Consider the following 26,986-nt stretch of genomic DNA (forward strand, 5'->3'; position numbering starts at 1 on the left):
AGAGATCCATGGCCAGGCACCAGGCTGAGCTCCGGGAATCCAATTGATGAGAAAGAAGAGGGATTCTGCAGGCGGGGGACCTCGAGATCATGATGGGAAGATGTGCAGAGATGACCGGCCACACTAGTGGAAGCCCATGAACTGTAGTCTAGTGGCTGTGAAGGCCCCATGGGACCAGACTAGGCCCTCTGGATATGGAAGACAGTTGTTTGGCTCGAACTCTTTGGGGGGCACCCAGGAAGGGGGTTCAGTATCTGTCCCTAGTTCATGGGCAGGCTTCTGGGAATCTTGTGCCTATGGTGTGATGCCTTGCACAGCCCTGGTGCAGTGGGAAGGGACTTGGACCTGCCTAGGCTCAGTGTTCTGGGTTCTGTTGACTCCCCATGGGAGACCTTGATTTGAGGAATGTGTGGATGCAGGTTGCATGTGAGAGAGGGCTGAGTGGGTGGGAGGATTGAGGAGGGTGATCTGTGGGTGGTATGTGGAGTAGAAAATTTCTTAATAAAGAAAAATGAAAAAAGATAATATCCACCATAAAAAACAAATAGCTATTTACATCAATACTTTTTCACTAATCCATGCATTCTACATTTCTTTTTATTTATTTATTGATTTTTTAGGAAAGATTTTTTTTTAAGATTTATTTATTCATTATATATACAGAAGAGGGCGCCAGATCTCATTACAGATGGTTGTGAGCCACCATGTGGTTGCTGGGAATTGTACTCAGGACCTCTGGAAGAGCAGTCAGTGCTCTTAACCTCTGAGCTATCTTTCCAGCCCAGCATTCTACATTTCTTAGATCTTAACATCTGTTGCTGGTGTTTCTACAACCCTGAAGCAGCTCACAGTTAGACATCAGAGCTCTTCAGCAAAGAGCTTGTTAACAAGTATTCTAGAAGGCCACAATGGAAGCTCAATGATTTCTGAAGCTTATGGAAATCTAAGAATCATATATTCACTGCCTTTTTTTGGTGGAGTAGAGACATTATTTATAGTTACAAGGCTTCTAAAGTAAATGTAAACAGAAAGGAGTTCAGGAGCTTACATCTGGAAGAAAATATCTCCAAATTTCCATCAAGTTGAGGGCGACATTCAGGTTCACTGTTCTATCTGGATTCCAACTTCAAAATTTTTGTTACTATAATTTACTCTCCTTGTTTCTTTTGTTTTTATGTCATTTGTGCCTTTGAAAAAAGCATCACCTATAGTAATTATGATTGGAATCAGATGCATGAGTTTAGTATAACATCTTTAACCATAAACATGAAAATTCTTCAAAAAATTCATGCCCTGTGATGTTAAACAGTGTGCATGGTGGACACTGGCAGATTTGGAATTGCTTTGATAAGAGTTTAGGAGCAGGGTCCTTGTTCCATGGAGATATGCTTATTTTCTTACAAAGTACATTTTTACTATAACTAACATTATAAATCAGTACAAATAAAAAAATTAATGTCACTACATAGGAAAAGAAATAAACTGTCACTTTGAAGTGACACTGGTGCTCTATTAACTTGGTCAGTTACAATACATAGAGAGTCGTGAGATAATTATTAGTGTCTGCACGAACAAGGCTCATGGGACTCTGTCCCCTGACTCTTTATATGTGTAGATGTCCAAAGTGGGGACTTCCAAGCCTTTTCTAGGGAATATACTGATGAGCTAATGTCTCTCTTTCTCTTTAAGTTCAGGTTTGAAACTAAAATTATACAATGCTTTAATATGCCTGAAGCTCTGGTTCAGGTGGGATCTGAGCACCATGTGTTCAAGGTCATCTCCAGGGGTCAGCTCAAACCCTGTCCTCTTGTGCTCTTTTTCTTCCAGCCAGAGAAGACAGCTGTGACTGCAGCAGCCTCCAGTTCAGGCCCATCCTTGACTTGACTTTGCAATCCTTTGCGAACCCGCTGACTCCTTACCTAGAACCGTCATCTCCTTTTGTCCCTACCATTGTCCCTTTTAAATTATATTCTCAATCTAATTTAGATATGTGATTTCTGGTCGCTTGCTGTTTGTTTTTATCAGTTATGATCATGACCCATAATTCCAATTCACAGAGTCTGTCAGGAAGACTGCGCATTCTCCTTGGGATTAGGGAGCATTTGCACTGCTTCCTGTTCACTGACTAGGGTAGAAGTGAGCACTGAAACTTGAGTCAAATAGCTCAGGCTAGCACTACTTTGTCTGCCATCCTTGAGCCAACTCTTAACCTATTTTGATTGAAACAGTAACAGAAGAAACTGAAGGTAAGTAAAATTTCTTGTCCTTGGATGTCAGAGAGAGAGAAAAAAGAGGTTTCCCCAAGTCTCTGGATGCACCTCATTGGTGTTTCAAAAATCTATATAGTTTTCTGAGGCCACAAATATTACAATAAGGGTAAACTTTTTCAACGAAAGAGTGAAGTGTAGGGTACCAGTACCAAATGCTTGAAGAGAATAACAAGAGAAGGCAAATGCTGGCATTAGGTGCATTCAAAGAATTTGGGAGGTGGTTCCTACACTAATATTCCATGCCATAGACTGAAAAACACCTCCATATAGCAGTGGGATGACCAATGCATTGCATGCTGGCACAGCTAATACAAGACTCATTGTTCATTCCTAAATTGATTTATAATTTATTTCAAGAGACTCAATGGAAATGAATGAATTTCCCTGATGAAGAAAGGCATATTATATAATATATATGGGTATATATTATATAGAATACAAAGGTATATAATGCTCTCTTATATATCCATCATCTTGATGAAGTTTCATTTCATTGGGTTTTAAGAGAGTCTTTCTCATTTTAGAATTTGATTATGTGTTAAATACCAGATTCTAGCCTATATGTGACATGGTGTTCCTCATCATGAGATTGAGTAGGAAAAGAAACAGCTTTCAGCTCTTTCTGATTTCTCTGGAAGGCTGTATAATTCTGAGATGTTATCCAATTCAGTTAGTGTATGATATAGGAGGAGAGAAATATGTAAGCACTTTCAGCTATCCCTCCTGCTAACATAGGAAATATTGACTTCAAAAATGAATCATATTTAGATATCTCTACTGATTTGCAGGTAAATTGTTTTCTAGGTCTGGACTCCTACTAATGAAAAGTGGGACCAACTCTGACTCAGTAGAGCACCAATTGAGAGCCTAATACAATAAACTATGTACTTTGTTATTTGATGTATTCTAATGCATATTGAAAACTTTTCAATCACCTCACACTTGAACTTAGCTGTGACTCAAACACACGTGTCAAACATAAAAACAAAACAAATCTTGACATGCTTAAGCATCAGAACACTCGAGGAAGATTTAGGTTTCAAGAAAAGTTTTGCAGACTGTATCATAGAAAATATTAGTTTAATAGTTCTCAATGGAGGATAAAATTTTATATTTTTAACAAGCTTTTGATGTGGTTTTGATAAGCTCGTCTACTGCCAAAGGCTGCAAAGTCTCTGTGCCAGCTGATCTCTCTACTCAGTTCTTCAACATCACTTTTGCTCTACTGAAGTCAAGGAGACAAAGTAGTGGGGGACAGAGACACAAAGTTGTTAAACTAGGAATCCTGGGAGGGTAAAGATGAGTTAAGTGATAGAGAGATACTCTCTTTGTATTGATTAATGACCAAACTCCAGGTATATCTGTATTTATGAATGGTGGGTGCCTGTGAAAACCACTCAAACACCTACACCCCTACCCTCCATAGGTAACAGTGCTAGCCTCTATGCCTCAGTTCACTTAATGATGAAGAGAGTCTGTGTAAGTACTTAACAGTGCCTGACACTTAACAACTGGCTAGAAATTGTTACCTAAAGGAAGAAGGTCATGCCAAGGGCAAACCTCATATTCAGAATTTGATATCTATGTCAGAACAAGTGATGAAAATAAGTAGACAGAAGTTATTCAGACACATACCCTTTAGTATAAAAGGAAGTTTTCTCTTTCTTTGTCCCTGTCTCTCTCTCTTTCTTTCTCTGTGTATGTGTGTTAGATCATTTCCCCCAAAAAACATATAATTACCCCACCTCAGCATATTCATGAATACACCATTTTGCACTATTGGAAATGATAGGAGTTGTAAACCTAGGCTAACGTTTGATAATCCTAGATAGAGCCTTAAAGATCTTGCTGTGTATAAATGTCTAATATGGAGAAGAGGGAATATGAGAGTCATCAAAATGACATGAACATGAAAGGTCATGCTGTAAGTAAAGAGACTGAACTTAATACAGACTTGAGTATTGGAAGGCTCAGAAGCCAGTGCCTACAGCTTAAGACTCAATCCTACATTCTGACTATCTTTTCTGACTCCCAGATGCTTTAGGCTCATGGAAAACCACTCCAGCATCTCAGAGTTTTTCCTGCGAGGAATAACAGGGTTTCCAGAGCAACAACAGCTACTCTATGGGCTTTTCCTATGTATGTATCTTGTCACCTTGACTGGGAACGTGCTCATCATCCTGGCCATTGGCTCTGACCCACGTCTCCACACTCCTATGTACTTCTTTTTGGCCAACCTGTCATTTGCTGACATGGGTTTAGTATCCTCTACAGTGACGAAGATGCTATTTAATGTTCAGACTCAGCACCACACCATCTCCTATAATGGTTGTCTAACACAAATGTACTTATTCATGATGTTTGGTGATCTGGATAGCTTCTTCCTGGCTGTGATGGCCTATGACCGTTATGTGGCTATCTGCCGCCCTCTCCATTATTCCACAATCATGAGTGCCCGATTCTGTGTGCTGATGCTTGCCCTGTGCTGGGTCCTCACCAACATAGTTGCCTTGACTCACACTCTCCTCGTGGCTCGACTGTCCTTCTGTGTTGCTGGGGAAATAGCCCACTTTTTCTGTGACATTACTTCTGTTCTGAAGCTATCATGCTCTGACACTCATGTCAATGAGTTAGTGCTTTCTGGCTTTGGAGGCACAGTACTCATGGTCCCCTTTGTAAGTATTGTCATCTCCTATGTCCACATTGTATTTGCTGTCCTTAGGGTTAAGACTTCTGGTGGGGGTACAAAGGCTTTTTCTACCTGTAGTTCCCACCTCTGTGTGGTCTGTATTTTCTATGGGACGCTCTTCAGTGTCTATCTGTTCCCTCCCTCTGTAGAGTCCACAGAGAAGGACATTGCAGCTGCTGCAGTGTATACAGTGGTGACTCCCATGTTGAACCCCTTCATCTACAGCCTAAGGAACAAGGACATGAAGGGGGCCCTGAAGAGGCTCCTCTGTCATAGGAGAACTTTTTCTTCTTAGATATAGCAAGAGCAATGTTTAATGAAGAGACAGGGCTTGAGTCAGATAAGTGGCTTCAGTTTGCTAGCTGAGGTTGTTGTCCAATTTATTCAACTTCAGTGAACTTTAATCTTCTCATACATAAAATTAAGACTATGGATAATATAGAGATTCTTTCTGAGTTTTTTTGTTTGTTTTTTGTTTGTTCATTTTGTTTATTTGAGATGGAGTCTTTTCTATACTGTAGCTCACAATAGCCTGAAACTCATAACCCTCCTGCCACAGCCTTCTGAGTTTTGAGATTACAAGCATGCACCACTCCTGCTAATTCAAGATTTTCTATTTAATGAGGTGGAGGGTTAAGTAAAACACAGCATAAAAGTGTATTTATTGGTAATACAGTCACAAATAGTAAACAATAGGTATTCAAAAATGATGGCTGCTGCTGCTGTCCCTCCCATGACTCCCTCAACTCAAAAGTAACACCTTCTCTGAAGTTCATTTATTCAGCAGGTGTTCGCAGAGTATTTACTGTGTCCCTGGGGTCAAGATCTAGCTCTCACATAGCACTAAATAGGTAAAATCCCTGCTTTCCTGCCATTTCAGTCCAGGTTAGTAATTGTCAACCTTCCTAATGTTGTGACCCTTTATAACAGTTCCTTTTGTGTGGTGACCCCCAACCATGAAATTATTTCTTTTGCTACTTCATAAACTGTAATTTTGCTACTGTTATGAATCATAATGTAAAGATCTGATATGTAACCCCCAAAGGGGTTGCAACCCACAGGTTTAGAACCACTGTTCTAGGCTATCAGTTAGTAGATGAATCAAAAGTAAGAAGTACCGCCATGTTTATCGGAGTAAGTACGGGTTAGGCGTGAAGAAGCAAAGAGTACAGTGGTGTCCCTGGAGAGACAGAATGGACGGAGGATCGCCCAATAAAGGAAACTTAATCTTAGGTTTCTGTGGTGGTTGTCCTGCTTCCCATCATCTGCCAAGAGCTCATGGAGGATGATGTTGGAACTTCTCCACTGCTGGTCAAAACTACAGCTTCCTGGGACCACTGGGTGAGAATCATGAGAGGCCCTCCCTATATTTGTTTATAGCTCTGTCTCTGTATCTAAAATGTATTCCAGCAGTTTAAAAATCATTTGAGAAACAGAAAAAAAATATTCAAAGACATATAAGCTGGTATTTCTGTCTCCAGGGATTTTAGAAATACTAACTTAAAAATCTGGGCCAAATAATTTTGACTATTACATTTAGTGTGGCTACTGCCCACTGTTTACCTATGTCCCTCCTTACTGCCGTCTCTATTTTCAAACTAGTCGTTCTAAATAAAGAGCTTTGGATCAGCAAACGTTAAATTGATTTAGTTACTTGTTTCTTCTACATGGGGAGTGCAAAAACAGTACAGTTACACACAGCCTGGATTCCCATATTTAATACACTTTTGAAGAATCACCATTCTCCTGGGCTTTAATGTAATTCGGAATATAAAAATCAAGCAATGCAATTTGGCAGTCTTCTGTCTTGCAGACTTAGGTGAGTTTTCTTTCATCTCTAAGAGTCCACTGCAATCACAGAATGCAAAACACTTGCCACTTAAATAAGGGGATTTATTTAACGGTTTTACTCTCTGGCCGGGGTTTAAAATGTTACAGCAACTCTGAAAATTCAGGTGTCCTGTGGGAGATCAAGGTACCCCTCAAGGAATTTGCCATCACGTGCAGTTGATTTTGGCCTAATTTCCCATTTATTCCTTTAGAAAAGAAGATTTCAGGATGGCCCTTTTTGAAATATTACCAAATTGTGTAAATGAAAATTCTCTGAAGGTGTCATTAGTTTACTCAACACTGACCAACCTGCATTTACATACTGGCTTCCTAAATGAAAATTGAGAAAGAAAACTCAAACCTTAGTGTGCATAGGCATTCTTAGAGAGCTTTCTTTATACTGAATCCAGTCCTGAGATCTACAAGCACAAATTCTGAATCAGTGTTTCTGGGATGGATTCCCAAGACTTTGCATAAGTGCCTCAGGGCCCTAAAGAAGGGTGACATTGCAGAACAGTATTCTCTTTCTCCATGCTGATTCCCAGCCCACCCCATAGTGTAATATATGTCTTAAATTCAACTTATTTCCCACAAACTCAAAACCAATTAAGAGAGCTAAGAGTGTGTTGAATGTGTTCTTCCAAGTACTACTGTGGCAGTAAGGAGGTCTGTCAGTTCAGAGCATGCAGAGGACCATCAAGGGACACTGTCAGTTAAGAGCACAGAGGGAACCACCAAGGGACACTGATGGCCATCACTATTTATTGTTCTAACACTCTAGATTCTGCTCGGTCAAAGTAACTACCACTGGGTTTGAAGTTCTAAATTTCTCCCTTGATATTGTAGAAATAGCCATCCTAACAAGAGCAATCTACTAATTCAATACAGTATTATAAAAGGTTAAAGGAGAATAATGGAAGAGGAAGGCTTAAATCAGGCTGGAGTAGGGCATCAGGGTAGAGAAAGGGATACACTGAGGGATAACTAATATTAAAAACCTTTCAAAAAGGTCATATGGAAACTTACTATTGTGGAAGCTTCTGAAAGTACATACATATACACATTTAAAATAATTTAAATGGAGTTATACTACAACCAGGTAATAATGCCCTTCTCAACACCAAAGGTTACAAATAAAAAGCCCAGTGACAGAAATGGGTTACATCTTTGGGAGTTATTCAGTGAGGGTCCGTGGACCCCTAAACATTACAGGCTATTATCAATGCTCTTGTTTACCCTCAAGAAGGTGGCAATAGGATCTTATTGCTAAAGATACCATATACTTGAAATCATGAAAAAAAAAATCAAGCTGGTGTTTACTTGGAACTTCATCCCTACTGGCTAGCTTTCATAGTGCTGGAAGGTTCTGTGCATACCACTGGAGGAAAAAAGTAATCACTTTTCTTACATAGCTATGAACCCTGTGAGCTACAATAATGAGTGACCTGGCAAGACATATCCTTTGGTGCCATAGTGGCAAAAATGTCATGGGAGTAACTAATCACTTTCTGATTGGATTTAAGATCCATTCCACAAGGTGAAATCCATACCTGACACTATTTTCAGGTGCAAGGACCTAGGGGAAAACCTACTTATTATTGCTTTGTTAAATGGGCACAGTATTAGATTGACTAATGACTTAATGAGTCTCTAAGCCTTCATCAGAGTAGCCCTTTTTTTGAAGCAGATAGTAATGAACACAGAGACTGACAGCTGGCCAAGGTACAAAAAAATAAGAAGCTGCAGAATACTTAGCCACAAATGGGACATATATATCACTCCCACTCTCTGGAGATCACTGTGGAAGAGGAAGTTGAAAGATTGTAAGAGCCAGGGAAGATGCACATACAAACTCACAGTGGTTGTGATCAAATGCACGAAATTTGCACAAGCTCAGTCCAGACCAAATCCCAGTGAGGAGGAGGGAGGTGATCATGACATTCCATCCCTAACTAAGGAGCTATTGGCAATTGATAGCTGCTAAAAAGAGTCAGTTTTCCTCCAGGAGATGGGACCTGAGAGGCTGTTCATGCTCCAGTAGATAGTCTCATATCCATGTGCATAGAGGCAACCAACAATGGACTCAGTAGGTTTGGTGGAAAAGAACATATGATGTTAGGAGAGAAATGTGGTGGAGAGATTGGTAAGAGATTAGAGGAGATGGAATAGGGGTAGATTTTTATTAAAACCCATTATACATGTATGAAATATTCAAGCAATATAAAAAATCTATTTGGTTTTATAAGACACAAAAGAAATTTATTTTAAAACAATTCATTGTTATACACATAGAATTCATCATTTATTAAAGACAAAAGAAAATTTGCATTCTAATGAGATAGCTATGCTTCTTGGTACAATACAAAAAATGCAATATAAAAACACACTGATATGGTACTTACATGTTGAAGTATTATGGTAGGAAAATATTGTCTTTTTATTTCTGTAATTAGGCCATTACATTTCTATAAGAATAGAAAACTATACATAGTAAAATGCTGCAATTTATAGCATATAGTAATCTTGAATATGAGCTGTAATACAAATCCTAATTGGTCTTAATAAAAACCCAGAGCCAGATATCAAAGTGAAAGCTGAAATAACAGAGAAGCAGACCAGCCAGCTACTTCTGAATCTACTGAATCCTCAGACTGAAAGGGCCCCAGATCCTGTCTTTACCCACCTTATATTCTTGTCTCCACATCCCTAGTGCTGGGATTTAAAGGTGTGAGCCACCACCACCACCTGGCTCTGTTTCTCTTTTAGACTGGATCAATCTTGTGTACCCAGGGTAATCTTGAACACACAGAGATCCATCTGCCTCTGCCTCCTGAGTGCTGGGATTAAAAGTGTGTGCCACCACTATCTGGCCTCTATAGTTAACTAGTGGGTGGTTCCACACTCTAATCTTCAGGCAAGCTTCATTTGTTAGATCATAAACAAAGTTTCACATTTTCCCTTTTTGTCTAAAATAAAAGAGATTATAACTAATATAAGAGAAACTATATACAATAAGCACAATAACTATATACAATATATTGTGGTGATATTGTGTTCCCCAAAATATTGTGTACCCTAATAAACATATCTGGGGTCAGAGAATAGAACAGCCACTAGATATAGAGGCCAGAAAATGGTGACACACACGCACCTTTAATCCTAACATTCCATCTGGATCTCTGAGTTCAGTGTCACACTGGAAATAGCCAGGCATGGTGACACACGCCTTTAATCCCAGGAAGTGATGGCAGGAAGCAAAAAGGTATATAAGGCATGAAAACCAGGAACTAGGGTCAGTTAATCTTTTAGGATTTTGAGCAGCAGTTCAGCTGAGAGGCATCCAGTTTGAGGAAACAGGATCAGCTGAGGAATTGGCGAGGTGAGGTAGCTGTGGCTTGTTCTACCTCTCTGATTTTCCAGCATTCACCCCAATAACTGGCATCAGGTTTGATTTTATTAATAAGACCTTTTAAGATTTATGCTACAATATATACAGGCAATAAATACAACAACAGTTTCTAGTCCATTAACATTTGACAAAATCAGAGAAAATACTCCATCATTTATCCTATTTTGGTAAGTCCAAAACGTTGTATCTAATTTATTTTCTTTTCTAACTTGCATTACCAAAACTATCTTTTAATGTCTCTCAACCCTATACACTTTACACCTCTTTAGTGAATTTCTTTTCTGAATCTGGTAACAAGGAAAACTATAACTATAGTCTTCAATTCTATCAGAGACCCAAGAAGGAAATAATATTACCTGAATAAGCAGGAAGTGCAAGCAAGTGACTTCCAAAAAAATATGAGACATGACAGAAACAGCTGGCTACCTGGACAGTCACCCAAGGTTCCTCTACAGTGTTGGACCATCCACCTTCAGCATGCAGGCCTACAATATCTGACAGACTAATCTATGAACCAGGATTTTCTGAAGGGCTACCCTACCTTGTCTTGGCAAAGTTCAGCAGTCCTTTCTTTTGTTTGTCTCATTTGGACAGTATAGTGTCAGTAGTTGAGGCAAGGACACTTTCTTGCCCAGTGGCTAATTTTTGTCACAAAGAAAGTAAACTCCATGTGGAGTTTCTTTGATGCCCATCATCTTCTCTGAAGTAGATTGGTGCTGCCATGTCTCATTGTCATAAAAAAGAACCTATATTGTTAAAACATCTTAAATACCATATTCTGTAGATCTCTGAAGTGTCTGAAGATGACGTGTCTATCTAAAAAATATCTGTTTGACCTTGATAACATACCTAATATGACAACAAGTTTCATTGAAATAGGTGACTAATTACGAAGCTGCATTTCCTTATTAACCTAAATAGTTGGTAATAATAACTTTCAAGGACTAGAAATTTGAATTACATTGTTAAATGAGTTGTATAAGTACAATATCTTGAACAAGATTAAAAATATATGTACCGTATGTTCTAACAAAATTAATCTCAAATTTGTATCAATATACAAAATTTGTAATCAATATACAAAAATCCATTCCAGTGTTATTGTTGGACCCTAATGGCTTCCTCCAGGGTGAGGGTGAGAAGGCACAGCATCAATGACACAGACATCAGGAGTCAGGTCAAGGCAAATAATGAACTCATTTATTCAATAACAGGGAAGACCTTATATACCCTCCTCCCAGCACCCAGTATTGGGGACTATGGGGGTCCCTTGATAGTCCCCTCCCAGGGTCCGGGAAGAATCTACAACCAGCTGATAATTAATCTTTGATGAGAAGAAATGAATCTATGTACATGAAACTCCTTAGTTCATACACTTTATTATTATTCTATGATAGTTCTCTCTCTACACAGCTTCTATTCTGCTCTCATGCCTAGCTCCTTCCTTGCCTGATTTCTCTATATTTGTCTACTGTCCCCTCTAGGTTCTATATTAATTCCTTCATCTAGTTATGTCCATTCTAGGTTCTCATCTATCTAGTTCTTTCCCCTATCAGCTCCTCTCCCGTCTCCTTCTCTCTCATCTGGTTCTTCCTCATCTTGTTCTTCCCCATCTGGCTCTTCCTTATCTTCCATCTCGTTCCTCTAGTACTCTCTTCTAGCCCTTCAATCTAGTTCTTCCCCATCTCAGTTCATTCCTCTCAAGTTCTTACCCATCTGGTTCTTCCATTCTCTTTTCTCTTCTCTGTCCTCTTGTGCCCTGGGAGTCCTGGTATATATACACTTACAAGCAGTATTCCCTTAGCAGTGCAAAACCAGGCTTCCAGGGTCAAATGGAGGGGTGATAAGAATCACATAGGGAGGCAATAAACATTAATTACCATTTGCAACCCCAAAGGGAAGTGACCAATGGGGAAATGGATTAACTAAAGGCTAAATTCAGGTAATATCTAAGAAGAGGGCTCTTATGTGCTCAACTATAATCTTAGAAAGTGTTAAGAATCTATAAGTTGCTAGGTCAATGGGAGAAAATAAAACTGTCTTGTTTTTTTTCTGTGGCTCCTATCTGTTCAAGCTATCTGCTGTTTTTCTGCAGGGTGGGGGAAAGTGTGCTCAGTCGCTAGGCAACCTGTGTACAGCTAGATGCCTCTGGTGATAGTTAAAGGGAGATCTGGAACTGGAGGTAAGGTTTGGGAAAGGCTTAATTGGCACATCCACCAGGCCTTCTCAAACAGGTAGGCTGGATGCTTAAGTCTATTCTTAGAAAGTATGGAGGTATCTCTGATAAGGTACTTTCCTCCATCTGGGGATGGACCTGGCTGGATGCTGCCAATGATGATAATTACAGGGAGGCTTGAACTGGGGTTCTGGCTGAGCATAGCTGTCAGCGCAGAAGGTTATCTAAATATTCCTAGAAGTGGTTAGGTAAGGAGTTAGCGGTCTATAAAGTTAGTAAGGCTGTAAGAAAGGAGGGTCCGAGCTGAATTGTGTAAAGCTATTACTTAACATCCACCTGACCTAGGTGGTGTCTCCTTATGGAATTTATCTTAAATCAGGAGAGTTACATGTGGACTGTTATTACTGCTAGTCCTTGAAAGTGGCCAAGGGAGAATCTGATTCCAGAGAAAGCATTTCCTAAGGCAGTTCTCCAAATACCTGGAATGTGTATGTCCAGAGAGTGATCAGTCCATACTGTTAGCCCTTCTTAGGGAAAAGTCAATTGGGAAAGCTATGAAGGCACACATGATTTTCATAACAGAATACAACTGATATATAACAAGCCAAGTAACACCAAAAACTCCTTGGGATTTGGCTTCCTCTGGAGGAATTCCCTGATTCCTCCAGGTAGTGACTTTGCCATAACCAGCTGAGTTCTTATGATATTCCTGCTATTATCTCTTCTTTGAAAATTTGGTAGAATTCTGTGCTGAAACCTGGTCCTAAGCTTTTTTGGGGGGGTTGGGAGACTTTTAATGACCATTTCTATTTTCTTAGGGGTTAATGGTCTATTTAAATAGTTTATCTGGTCTTGATTTAACTTTGGTATGTGGCACATATCCAGAAAACCGTCCGTTTCTTTCAGATTTTCCAATTTTGTGGAGTACAGGTTTTTGAAATATGACTTGAGGATTCTCTGGATTTCCTTGTTGTCTGTTGTTATGTCTCCATTTTCATTTCTGATTTTGTTAATTTGGATGCGTGCTCTCTCTCTCTCTGCTCTTTGGTTAATTTGGATAATGGCTTGTCTAATTTGTTAATTTTCTCAAAGAACCAACTCTGTGTTTCATTGATTCTTTGTATTGTTTCTTTCTTTCTATTTTATTGATTTCAGCTCTCAATTTGATTATTTCCTGGCATCTCTTTCTGCTGGGTGAGTTTGCTTCTTCTTGTTCTAGAGCTTTCTGGTGTGCTGTTAAGTCATTGGTATGAGATTTTTCCAAGTTCTCTATGTGTGCATTTAATGCTATGAATTTTCCTCTTAGCACTGCTTTCATGGTGTCCCATAAGTTTGGGTTTGTTTTACATTCATTTTCATTGATTTCTAGGGAATCTTTAATTTCTTTCTTTCTTTCTTCCTTGACCCATTGGTGATTCAATTGGGTATTATTCAGTTCCCATGAGATTGTAGGCTTTCTGTAATTTTTGTTGTTGTTGAAATCTAAATTTAAGCCTTGGTGGTCTGATAAGATACAGGAGGTTATTTCAATTTTTGTATCTGTTGAGGTTTGCTTTGTGACCAAGCATGTGGTCAATTTTGGAGAAGGTTCCATGGGGTGCTGAGAAGAAGGTATATTCTTTTGTGCTAGGGTGGAATATTCTGTAGATGTCTATTAAGTCCATTTGAGTCATAATGTCTGTTATTTCCCTTATTTCTCTGTTAAGTTTCTGTATAGCAGACCTGTCCATTGGTGAAAGTGAGTTGTTAAAAGTCTCCCACTACTAAAGTATGGGGTTTTATGTGCAATTTAAGCTTTAGTAATGTTTCCTTTACAAATATAGGTGCCCTTGTATTTGGGCATAAATATTCAGAATTGAGACTTCATCTTGTTGGATTTTCCCTGAGATAAATATATAATGTCCTTCCCAATCTTTCAATTGATTTTTAACTTGAAGTCCATTTTATTAGATATTAGTATAGCTATACCAGCTTTTTTCTTAAATCCATTTGATTGGAAAGTCTTTTCCCAGCCTTTTATTCTGAGATAGTGTCTGTCTTTGAAGTTGAGGTGTGCTTCTTGTATGCAGCAGAAGGATGGATCTTGTTTTCATATCCATTCTGTTAGTCTGTGTCTTTTTATAGGTGAATTGAGACCATTGATATTAATGGATATTAATGACCAGTGATTGTTAATTCCTGTTTTTTTTGGTGGTAGTGTTGTATTTTTCCCTTCTTTGGTATGTGTTAGTGTGGAACTATCTATCTATTGCCTGTGTTTTCATGGGTGTATCAAATTCTTCAGGTTGGAATTTTTTCTTTCGAGTGCTTTCTGTAGGGATGGATTTGTGTTGAGATATTGTTTAAATCTAGTTTTATCATATAATATTTTGTTTACTCCATCTATGTTGATTGAGATTTTTGCTGGGTATAATAGTCTGGGTTGGCATCTATGGTCTTTCAGTGTCTGCATAATGTCTGTCCAGGACCTTCTGGCTTTTAGAGTCTCCATTGAGAAGTCAGGTGTTATTCTTATAGTTCTGCCTTTATATGTTACTCGGCCTTTTTCCTTTGCCTCTCAATACTTTTTCTTTATTCTGTATGTTTAGTGGTTTAATTATTATGTGACGAGTGGACTTTTTTTTGGATCTAGTCTATTTGGTGTTTTTGGTGATATTGTGTTTCCCAAAAGATTGTGCATCCTAATAAACTCATCTAGGGTCAGAGAACAGAACAGCCACTACATATAGAAGCCAGAAAATGGTGACACACACGCCTTTAATCCTAGCATTCCAGAGGCAGAGATCTGTCTGGATCTCTGTGAGTTCAAAGCCACACTAGAAACAGCCAGGCATGATAACAAGAGCCTTTAATCCCAGGAAGTAATGGCAGGAAGCAGAAAGGTGTTTAAGGTGTGAGGACGAAGAACTAGGCCTGGGTAAGCTTTTAGGCTTTTGAGCAGTTCAGCTGAGATCAGTTCTGGATTAGAACTCAGAGGCTTCCAGTTTGTGGAAGCAGGAACACCTGAGAAGTTGACCAGATGAGGTTAGATGTGGCCTGTTCTGTCTCTCTGATCTTCAAGCATTCACCCTAATACCTGGCTCCGGGTTTGTTTTTATTAATAAGACTTTTCAAGATTCATGCTACAGGTGTTCTGTAATCTTCTTGTATCTTTATAGGCATTTCCTTCTTTAGGTTGGGAAAGTTTTCTTCCATGATTTTGTTGAATACATTTTCTGTGCCTTTGAGTTGGTATTCTCCTTCTTCTATCCCTATTATTCTTAGGTTTGGTCTTTTCATGGTGTCCCAAATTTCCTGGACATTTTGGGTCATGACTTTGTTGGCTTTAGTGTTATGAAATGATTTAGTTTAGAAATGATTCTATTTCCTCTATCATATTTTCAGTGCCAGAGATCTGCTCTTCCATCTCTTGCATTCTGCTGGTTATACTTGCATCTGTTGTAGTTCCTGTTCATTTACTCAGAATTTCCACTTCCAGCATTCCCTGAGTTGGTGTCTTCTTTAGTGTCTAGATTTCAGTTTTCAAATCTTGAACTGTTTCCCTCACTTGTTTAATTGCTTTCTCTTGGCTTTCTTAAAGGGATTTACTGATTTCTTCCCATTTTTTTTGTTTGACTTTTCCTCAAATTCTTTAAGGGAATTTTTCATTTCCTCTTTAAAGATTTCTATCATCTTCTTAAGGTCATTTTAAGGTCAATTCCTTCTGTTTCTTCTGTGATGGGATGTTCAGGTCTTGCTGATGTTGGTTCTGATGGAGCCATATTGGTTTTTATGTTGTTGACTGTATTTTTGCACTGGCATCTATCCATCTATTTCTCCACTTGGTGCAAGTGGTGTCTGTGTCTGAGGGAGCCTCTCTTTGTCTGATAAAAACTCTTGGTTCAATGGGAGCTCTTGGTCTAATTGGTTCTGATGGACTCGTTGACTCAGGGAGAGCTCTTAGTCCAATCTGGCACTGGCAGGCTCTGTCTCAGTGAACACTTGCAGTCTCAGAGGGTGGGTGGGATTTGGGGGAGGTGGGTCTTGTGGGCTACAGGGTCTGATGGGGGATGGTGGTAGTCTCACCTGTCTGCAGTAGGCCTGCCTATTGGCTTGAGACTGGGACTGCAATGGGTGGTGGTGTGGGAGCACAGGGTTGTGCCCCTGGGCCCAAAGCCTAGGGGCTTGTGTGTTCATGTATGAGGATAAATACTTACCTCTTAGTCCAATTGGGTACTGGCAGGCTCTGTCTCAGGGAACAGTTTGTAGGTTACATTTTAAATAGCAACTCTTTTAAACCAGACTACAGAGGGGTATATCTAATGAGTCATCTACAGTAAGTTCTGTATATTTGTGCACCCTTGAGTAGAGTATGGTGGTGCATGCCTTTAATCCCATCACTCAGGAATAAGATCTCTATACATCTAAGGCCAGCCTGGTCTGCATAGTGAGTTCCAGGCCAGCATGGTCTATGTAAAGAGATGCTCCTGCTGAAAATTTCTACTCTACTATCTCTCTGCATTTGTCCTGATCTCACATCCCTTCACCATCATCTAGAAAACAGAATTACAGGATGATTGACACTTTCAAGGTGATTTTATAGAAAAATCCTATTAGAATTTTATCATAATGATGCATTAATAATTTTAAGCTTATAAAGTTAAGCTTACATTACATATGTAAATCTTAGGCATTAAGATAGTAGAAGAACTATGGTGTTCAAAATAATGGTCTTTAAATAATGACACAATTTGCAATATATAAAATGAACTAAAATTTTCAGATTTTATCAAAATTATCTACAGTGCAGTAATGAAAGATGAAAGCAAACCTTTTATTTATATGTGTAAGGGAAACAATGAATGTGTAGCATTAAGAATATATTCTGGGCATGGTGGTGCACATGTTTAATCCCAGCACTCGGGAGGCAGTGACAAGTGGATCTCTGTGAGTTCCTGGCCAACCATGGCTACATAGTGAGACCCTTTCTCTAAACCAAACAAACAAACAAACAAACAAAGAATATAACTCACTTTTTACTGTCTAGTCTGATACTATAGTCAAGTTTTCATTTTAACTGCAAAAAATAATTGTCTATTGCTGGGGGACGTCTTTCTGTATGCTGTGAATGTGTGTTGCTCCTATTTGCTAATAAATAAAGCTGTTTTGGCCTATGGCAAGGCAGCTGAGAGGCAGGTGGGAAATCCAAGGAGAGAGAAAGGCAGAGTGGAGAGATGTGAGCCAGCTGCCAAAGGAGCAACATGTAATGGGACACATGTAAAGCCACAGAACATGTGGTGGTATACAGATTAATAGTTATAGGTTAAGTTATAAGAGCTAGCTAGTGAGAAGTCTGCCATAGGCCATATAGTTTGTAAAGAATATAAGCCTCTGTGTGTTTCTTGGGTCTGAGTGCCTGCAGGACCATGGGCGAGGGGAATTTGTTTGGATCACAGGGGGCTGGGCAGGACCTTACAGCTTACAGCTATAGTCTGTTGTGACAGAAGTGAGAAAAAGGAAAATAGTATCATAAAAGGCCATGACCATTTGTGTCATATAAATAGGTAGCAAGAAGGGCTATAATGGGGACACTTGGGCCCAGTCATGGTCTACCCATGACTTTATCTCCATGGTAATTCAGGAGTCTGGTATAATTTTCTCCAGAGAAGCATATAATTTGATCCTACCCATAGAAGACATCATTTTCTTAATGTTCTGATAATAGTCAGACATGGCTGCATAATCCTGCAATCCCAACACTTTAGGAGGCTCAGGCAGGAGGTTTGTCCCAAATTCTAGGCCACCCTTGACCACATAGTAAGAAGTATGTTTTCCAGGGTTATACAGCATGACCCTGACTCTTAAAATATAAAATAAACAAAATTCATTGTTAGGAAATAACATCTTCTTCATACTAGGTCATGGCACTTAGAAACTTCTATTAGGAAAGGTGCCTCCTGCCTTGCCCCCTATGAGGAGGAGATGGGGGTGATTTGGGGGGGAAGGGGGACAGGAGAATGGAAGGGAAGGGGAATAGAGGTTGGCATGTAAAAATGAAAAAATAAATAAATAAAAAAAGAAAAGAAAAGAAAAAAGAAAAGGTGCCTCGTATGGCAATCTGACATCAGTACATGTGGTGGATAGCCAGCCATCTTTCATAATGAGTGAATTGCAGTTCAGAGAGTTTTCCTTTATTAATGAGCATGGAAATTTAAAGTAAAAGCACAATGAGATACAACTGTGGGTCACTACACTTGCAAAAACTTAAGATTATTTGTAGGCAGAGTTTTTGTCAAGACTACCGGCTCCAAAATAAATGCACAGAGACTTAATATGAATATAAATGCTTGACAGATAGCTCAGGCTGGTTACTAGCTAACTCTTACATTTTAAATTAACCCATATTTCTTATCTACCCTCTGCCTCATGGCAGTATCTTCTTTCAACAGGGGACTTTCATCTTGCTTCTCTCTACATCTGCTTGTGACTCGTTAGACTCTGCCCTTCTTCCCAGCATCCTCCTAGTCTGGCTCTCCTATCCAATCTCTTCCTGCCCAGCTATAGGCCAGTCAGTTCTTTCTTAACCAATGAGAGTAATACATATTTACAGTGTGCAAAGATTGTTCCACAGAAATTATTTAATTACCAAGTGCTGTTTAACAGGTAAAATAATACAAATGAGCATATATTGAGAAGCTTACATTGGAGTGTGAATATCCTGTCAAGAATTGTAGACTGTGTTTAGAACAATTTTATACTTAACTGAAAATGCTGAGTAAAAAGTGTAGGCCTTTCTTCCTACCCATGGACAGTATTATAAGTTTTGTTAGCTTCTGATTATTTAAATCTAGAGCTCGTTAAATGAATATACTACTCAATGATGTTATTTAAAGTATGGTTACCAGTTATAAATACAAGCACACATATAGTGGGGAAATATAACATCATCCATAAGTGTATGTATATTACTGCATATGCTATGTGTGTTGTTTTGTTTCTAGTTTACATTAATATTATTTTTTGGTTTTTTGAGACAGGGTTTCTCTATGTAGTTTTGGTGCCTGTCCTGGATCTCACTCTGTAGACCAGGCTGGACTCAAACTCACAGAGATTCGCCTGGCTCTGCCTCCTGAGTGCTGGGATTAAAGGTGTGCATCACCACCACCCAGGCACACTAATATTTTTATAAAGATTAAGGTAAATTTTTGGGTAAAAAGAGTAATTGGGGAGATTTTCAAAGTATTCATAACTCAGGATTTTATTCCATACACACAGTGGTTTGAATTCCACTCCTACTACATGTTGCTAGCTTAGTAGAATGGGGCTAGTTAGAAAGCTCTCAGTTTTAATGTCCTGTGTTACAGAAGCTTCTAGAACTAGACAAAGTAATGACTATGGAAAGGTCCATCATGGAATCTTCTGAGAGCAGTGAATTTCAGAGCCTTTGCCTTGCAGAGAGGTGTTTTCTAAAGAACTGAAGGCAAAAGATTTACCATTCTGATGTAGAGAGGCAACTACATTATTGTAGTTGAGCATAGAAATACATTTCCCTTATTGAATACTAAAATATAACTGAACTAAACCGCACTCAGGTTGTCCTGGCTCCTGCATCCTGCCCAGCTTTGTTCCGCACATACACTTGGTGACTGAATCTGGCCAACTGGAAGCCCTTTGGTACGTCTCTATGCTCGCTGCTCTCAAAACCCTATACCTTGCTGGCACTAGCATATTCCAATCAAGTTTTTGTTCACACTTGGGGCTTACATTAATTCTGTCTGGAACCTTACCTTGGCCTTTTTGTCAACTCCTTTGTAATCAGGCTAATTAATTTTGAGGAAGATCAGGTTGTGCCTTTCCTAATCCTTAGACTGTAATGAATGGATTTAGTACAGACATTACCAGTATGTAGGCAATAATGTTTTTTTCCAGCAGATACTATAAATTAATTTATAAATATAGAGTTGTATTAGCAATAGTCATAAAAGTCCTTATGACTCTTCACATACAAAAATATTAAGAAAAAATTTTTATGCACCAAGTTTGAGACCAAGTAGTTTCTTTGGTTATATTTTTGCATAACAATTAATAAGCAATGGTGATAGAATTTGTACATCAAGAGGCCATTAAAATTTTCCATACATTTCTAAAAAATTTAAACTAAAGCTATGAGTTTTAATATACAGGGGGCATAAAGCCTATCTTAAAACAACAACAAACAAACAAAAAACAAAAAAACACCACCACAGGGATTCTCCTGTGCCCCCCCACAATTTCATGAGGTTCCTGTTTCATGTCAATATTAAGAACATGGTAGCATGGGAACTTGTAGATATTACCTTCATTTTAGTGGTGGGCTGTTCCTGTAAATCCAACAACCATTCCTGACTGTCAGCAGCATTCTTTGAATGTGTTCAACTAATGATGACCAAGCATTTCCTGCATGATGCTGTGCTAGATTCTCCCCACTACAAAATGATTCAAATTAAGTTACCTTAGAAGTGAGGTGGTGGTGGTGTTGAAACAAATTTATATACAGACAACTTTTAAAAGAATTTGATTAGAATAGTTTCTTATTAAAAACTGTAAGATTAGTCTCAGAGGTAGATCTCTGTGAGTTTAAAGGCCAGCATGGTCTACATAGTCAGCTCCAAGACATCCAGGATAAGCAGGATCTTGTCTCAAAAATCCAAACAAAAAGAACCTGTAAGATTTCACTGTCCTGGCCCAGAGCTCACATCTGGCCCAGAAGTGAGTGACTCGGTTCATACCCAGGGAGGCCTACCCCTAGGTCCCATCCCTGGGCCTCAGCCCTTCCCAGGGAAGGCCCGCCCAACTCGGCCCTAGTTGCCAGCCAGCGGGCAGGGCTCCTGCAGGAAGATTCCCCTTCTCTAAGACCCCCCAGCGGACCCTGTAATCTACACACCCTGCCTCCACACCCATCTGCCTGAGACCCCTGCCACTTCCTGGGGAGACCAACCCCCAGCTCCCATCTGGCCCAGAGAGTTCCCATCTGGCCCAAAGAAAGAGAGAGCTCCCATTAGACCAAGAGAGGCTTCTTGAAATGCAGAATCTGTCAGCTCTGACTAGACCAAGAGCCCTGATAAGACTAAGAACAAATCCATGAGTCACAGAATCATGAATCACAGCTTGGGTTGACCCAAGAGCAGCTCACTGAGACACAGAAGCTACCTGCTCCAATCAGACCAAGAGCTAAGATTAGATCCAGAAGGGCCCCCTGAGACACAGACACAACAAACACAGAGTGGACCAACAGCAACTCGCTCAGATACAGGCACCTCTTATACCTATAGATGAGGAGATGGGCAGACATCAAGGCAAAATTACATACAACAACATAATGAGCAATATGGCAGCACCAGAACCTAGTCCTCCTCCAAAAGCAAGACCTAAATATTACAATGTAGAAAAGAAAGAAGAAAGCAACATTAAGAATAACATCATGAAGATGCTAGAGGCCTTTCAAGAAAAAATGAAATTGAGGAAAAGACAAACAAAAGAGAGGAGGAAATCAATAAAGAAAATGAGAAAAAGTCAAACAAAAAATGGGAGGAAATCTATAAAGAACTAGAGAAAAAGACAACTTAAAAAGTGGAAGAAAACAATAAATCCCTTAAGAAAATCATGAAAAAGCAATGAAACAGGTGGGGAAACAACAGTCCAAGACCTGAAAAGGGAAATAGAAACAATGAAGAAGACACAAACAGAGGGAATGCTGAAAATAGAAAATCTGAGAAAACGAACTGGAAACACAGATACAAGCATAACCAACAGAATACAAGAGATGGAAGAGAAGATAATTGGTGTAGAGAATACAATAGAAGAAATGGATTCGTCAGTCAAAGAAAATACCAATGCCAAAAAAAGTCATAACACAAAATGTCCAAGAAATCTGGGACACCATGAAAAGACCAAACCTACAAATTATAGAGATAGAGGAAGGAGAAGAATACCAACTCAAAGGCACAGAAAATATATTCAACAAGATCATAGAATAAAACTTTCCCAACTTAAAGAAGGAAATGCCTATGAAGATACAAGAAGCTTATAGAACACCAAACAGACTAGACCCCCCCCTAAAGTCCCCTCGCCACATAATAATTAAGCAACTAAACATACAGAAGAAAGAAAGAATATTAAGAGCAGTAAAGGAAAAAGACCAAATGACTTATAAAGGCAAACCTATCAGAATAATACCCAATTTCTCAATGGAGACTTTGAAAGCCAGAAGGACCTGGACAGATGTAATGCAGACACTAAGAGACCATGGATGCCAGCCTAGACTAATATACCCAGCAAAACTATGAATCACCATAAACGGAGTGAACAAGACATTCCAAGACAAAACCAGATTTAAATAATACTTATCCACAAACCCAGCCCTACAGAAAGCACCAGAAGGAAAATTCCAACCTAAGGAAGTCAGATAGACCCACAAAAACACAGGTAATAGATAACACCACAGCAGTAAACCCCAAAGAAGTACACACATACTACCACCAAAAGATAACAGGAATGAACAATCACTTGTCATTAATATCCCTTAATATCAATGGACTTAATTTGTCTATAAAAAGACACAGATATCAGAATGGATATGAAAGCATACAAGAAACACACCTCAAATTCAAAGATAGACACTACCTAAGAACAAAAGACTGGGAAAAGTCTTTCCAATCAAATGGTCTTAAGAAGCAAGCTGGTGTAGCCATCCTAATATCCAGCAAAATAGACTTCAAACTAAAATTAATCAAAAGAGATCAAGAAGGACATTACATACTCATCACAGGAAAGATCCACCAAGATGAAGTTTCAATTCTGAATATTTATGCCCCAAACACAAGAGTACCCACATATGTAAAAAAAAAAAATTACTAAAGCTTAAATCACACATTAAACCCAAACATTAATAGTGGGAGACTTCAACACACCACTCTCACCACTGGGCGGATCTGTCAAATAGAAATTTAACAGAGATACAAGGGCCTTAACTGATGTTATGACTCAAATGGACTTAATCGATATCTACAGAACATTCCATCCTAACAAAAAAGAATATACCTTCTTCTCAGCAACCCATGAAACCATCTCTAATATTGACCACATATTTGGCCACAAAGCAAATCTCAACAGATACAAAACAATTAGAATAACCTCCTGTGTTCTATCAGACCACCATGGTTTAAAGTTAGATTTCAACAACAACAAAAACTACAGAAAGCCTACAATCTCATGGAAACTGACTGAATCACCAATGTGTCAAGGAAGAAATAAAGAAAGAAATTAAAGACTTCCTAGAGAACAATGAAAATAAATATACCACATACCCAAAACTTATGGGACACTATGAAAGCAGTGGTAAGAGGGAAATTCATAGCTCTAAATGCCCACATAAAAAAGTTGGAGAAATATCATACCAATGACTTAACAGCACACCAGAAAGCTCTAGAACAAGAAGAAGCAAAGTCACCCAGTAGGAATAGGTGCCAGGAAATAATCAAATTGAGAGCTGAAATCAATAAAATAGAAACAAAGAGAACAATACAACGAATCAATGAAACAAAGAGTTGGTTCTTTGAGAAAATCAACAAGATAGACAAGCCCTTATCCAGACTATTCAAAAGGCAGAGAGAGAGAGCATCCAAATTAACAAAATCAGAAAGGAAATAGGAGACATAACAACTAACATTAAGGAAATCCGGAGAATCATGAGGTCATACTTCAAAAACCTCTACTCCACAAAACTGGAAAATCTAAAAGAAATGGATAATTTTCTGGATAGGTACTACATACCTAAGTTAAATCAAGAACAGATAAACTATTTAAAGAGTCCAATAACCCCTAAGGAAATAGAATCAGTCATTAAAAGTCTCCCAACCAAAAAAAGCCCAGGACCAGATGGTTTCAGCATAGAATTCTACCAGATCTTCAAAGAAGATTTAATACCAATACTCTTTAAATTGTTCCACACAATAGAAACAGAAGGAACATTACCAAACTCCTTCTATGAGGCTAAAATTACCCTGATTCCCAAGCCAAACAAAATGCAACAAAGAAAGAGAACTACAGACCAATCTCCCTCATGAACATTGATACAAAAATACTCAATAAAATACTGGCAAACAGACTCCAAGAACACATCAAAACAATTATCCACCATGATCAAGTAGGCCTCATCCATGGGATGCAAGGGTGGTTTAACATCCGAAAGTCTGTCAATGTAATACACCATATAAACAAACTGAAAGAAAAAAAAAAACATGATCATCTCACTAGATGCCGAAAAGGTATTTGACAAAATCCAACACCCCTTCATGATAAAGATCTTGGAGTGATCAGGAATACAGGGAACATACCTAAACATAATAAAGGCAATTTACAGCAAGCCAACAGCCGACATCAAATTAAATGGAGAGAAACTCAAAGCGATTCCATTAAAATCAGGAACAAGGCAAGGCTGTCCGCTCTCCCCATACTTATTCAATATAGTACTTGAAGTTCTAGCCAGAGCAATAAGACAACATAAGGAGATCAAGGGGATACAAATTGGAAAGGAAGAAGTTGAGCTTTTGCTATTTGCAGATGATATGATAGTATACATAAGTGACCCCAAAGATTCAACCAAGGAACTCATACAGCTTATAAGCACCTCCAGGAAGTAGCAGGATACAAGATTAACTCAAAAAAAATCAGTAGCCCCCCTATATACAACTGACAAACAGGCTGAGAGGAAATCAGAGATATACCCTTTACAATAGCCATAAATAATATAAGATACCTTGGGGTAACTCTAACTAAGCAAGCAAAGGACCTATATGACAAGAACTTTAAGTCCCTGAAAAAAAGAAATTGAAGAAGATGTCAGAAAATGGAAAGATCTCCCATGCTCATGGATAAGCAGGATTAACATAGTAAAAATGGCAATTTTACCAAAAGCAATCTACAGATAAAATGCAATCCCCATCAAAATCCTAACACAATTCTTCACAGGCCTGGAAAGAACAATACTCAACTTCATATGGAAAAACAAAAAACCCAGGGTAGCCAAAAGAATTCTGTACAATAAAACAACCTCTGGAGGCATCACGATCCCTGACTTACTATAGTAATAAAAACAGCTTGGTACTGGCATAAAAACCAACATGTGGACCAATGGAATGGAATTGAAGACCCTGACATTAATCCGTACACCTATGAACATATAATTTTTGACAAAGAAGCCAAAACTGTACAATGGAAAAAAGAAAGCATCTTCAACAAATGGTGCTGGCATAACTGGATGTCAACATGTAGAAGGCTGCAAATAGATCCATATCTGTCACCATGCACAAAACTTAAGTCTAAGTGGATCAAAAACTCAACATAAATCCAGTTACTCTGAACCTGCTAGAAGAGAAAGTAGGAAGTAGTCTTGAATGCATTGGCACCAGAGATCACTTACTAAATATAACACCAGTAGCACAGACACTGAGAGAAACAATCAATCAATGGGACCTCTTGAAACTGAGAAGCTTTTTTAGAGCAAAGGACATGGTCAACAGGACAAAGTGACAGCCTTCAGAATGGGAAAAGATCTTCACCAGCCCCACATCTGACAGAGGGCTTATATCCAGAATATATAAAGAACTCAAGAAATTAGACATCAAAATGCCCAACAGTACAATTAAGAAATAGGCTATAGAATTAAACAGAGAATTCTCAACAGAGGAAGCTCAAATGGCTAAAAGACATTTAAGGAATTGCTCAACATCCCTGATCATCAGGGAAATGCAAGTCAAAATGATTCTGAGATACCACCTTACACCCATCAGAATGGCTAAGATCAAAAACACTGAAGACAGCTTATGCTGGACAGAATGTGCAAGGGGAACACTGTTCGTGGGAATACAAACTTGTACAGCCACTTTGGAAATCAATATGGCCCTTTCTTAGAAAATTGGGAATCAATCTCCCCCAAAACCCAGCTATACCACTCTTGGGCATCTACCCAAGGAATGCTCAATCATACCACAAGGGCACATGCTCAGCTATGTTCATAGCATCATTATTTTTAATAGCCAGATCGTGGAATGAACCTAGATGCCCTTCAACTGAAGAATGGATAGATAAAATGTGGTACATATACACAATGGAGTACTACTCAGCAGAGAAAAACAATGACATCATGAGGTTTGCAGGCAAATGGATTGATCTAGAAAAAATCATCCTGAGTGAAGTAACCCAGACTCAGAAAGACAAACATGGTATGTACTCACTCATAAGTGGATACTAGATGTAAAGTAAAGGATAATCAGACTGCAACTCACAACTCCAGGGAGGCTACCTAGTAAAGAATACCTAAGAAAGACACAGGGATCGCTCAATGACAGAGAAATGGATGAGACCTACATGAGCAAACTGGATGTGAAGGGGTGGGTAATGAAGGGCAAGGGTCGGGAGAAAGAGAGCTTAGGGGAGCGTGAGATCTCAGTTGGATCAAGAACAGAAAGGGAGAACAAGGAAAGAGAGACCATGATGAATGAAGACCCCATGGGAATAGGAAGAAGCAAAGTGCTAGAGAGGTCCCCAGAAATCCACAAAGATACCTCCACAATAGACTACTGGCAATGGTGGAG

At 38.9% G+C, this 26,986-nt stretch overlaps 1 protein-coding gene across 1 annotated transcript; it reads left to right on the forward strand.

Moving 5' to 3' along the window:
* The first annotated feature begins 4,318 nt into the window (after positions 1–4,318).
* Positions 4,319–5,254, forward strand: LOC102926593 (olfactory receptor 1N1-like). Its single transcript, XM_006996829.1, has one exon. The coding sequence runs from the start codon at positions 4,319–4,321 to the stop codon at positions 5,252–5,254; it is 936 nt and encodes a 311-aa protein (XP_006996891.1).
* Positions 5,255–26,986: the final 21,732 nt, after the last annotated feature.

Source organism: Peromyscus maniculatus, chromosome 4, assembly GCF_049852395.1.
Source record: "Peromyscus maniculatus bairdii isolate BWxNUB_F1_BW_parent chromosome 4, HU_Pman_BW_mat_3.1, whole genome shotgun sequence".
NCBI lineage: Eukaryota > Metazoa > Chordata > Mammalia > Rodentia > Cricetidae > Peromyscus > Peromyscus maniculatus.

Bases quoted from the DNA above. Each gene is read 5' to 3' on its own strand.
- LOC102926593 (XM_006996829.1), top strand. From the start codon at position 4,319: ATGGAAAACCACTCCAGCATCTCAGAGTTTTTCCTGCGAGGAATAACA.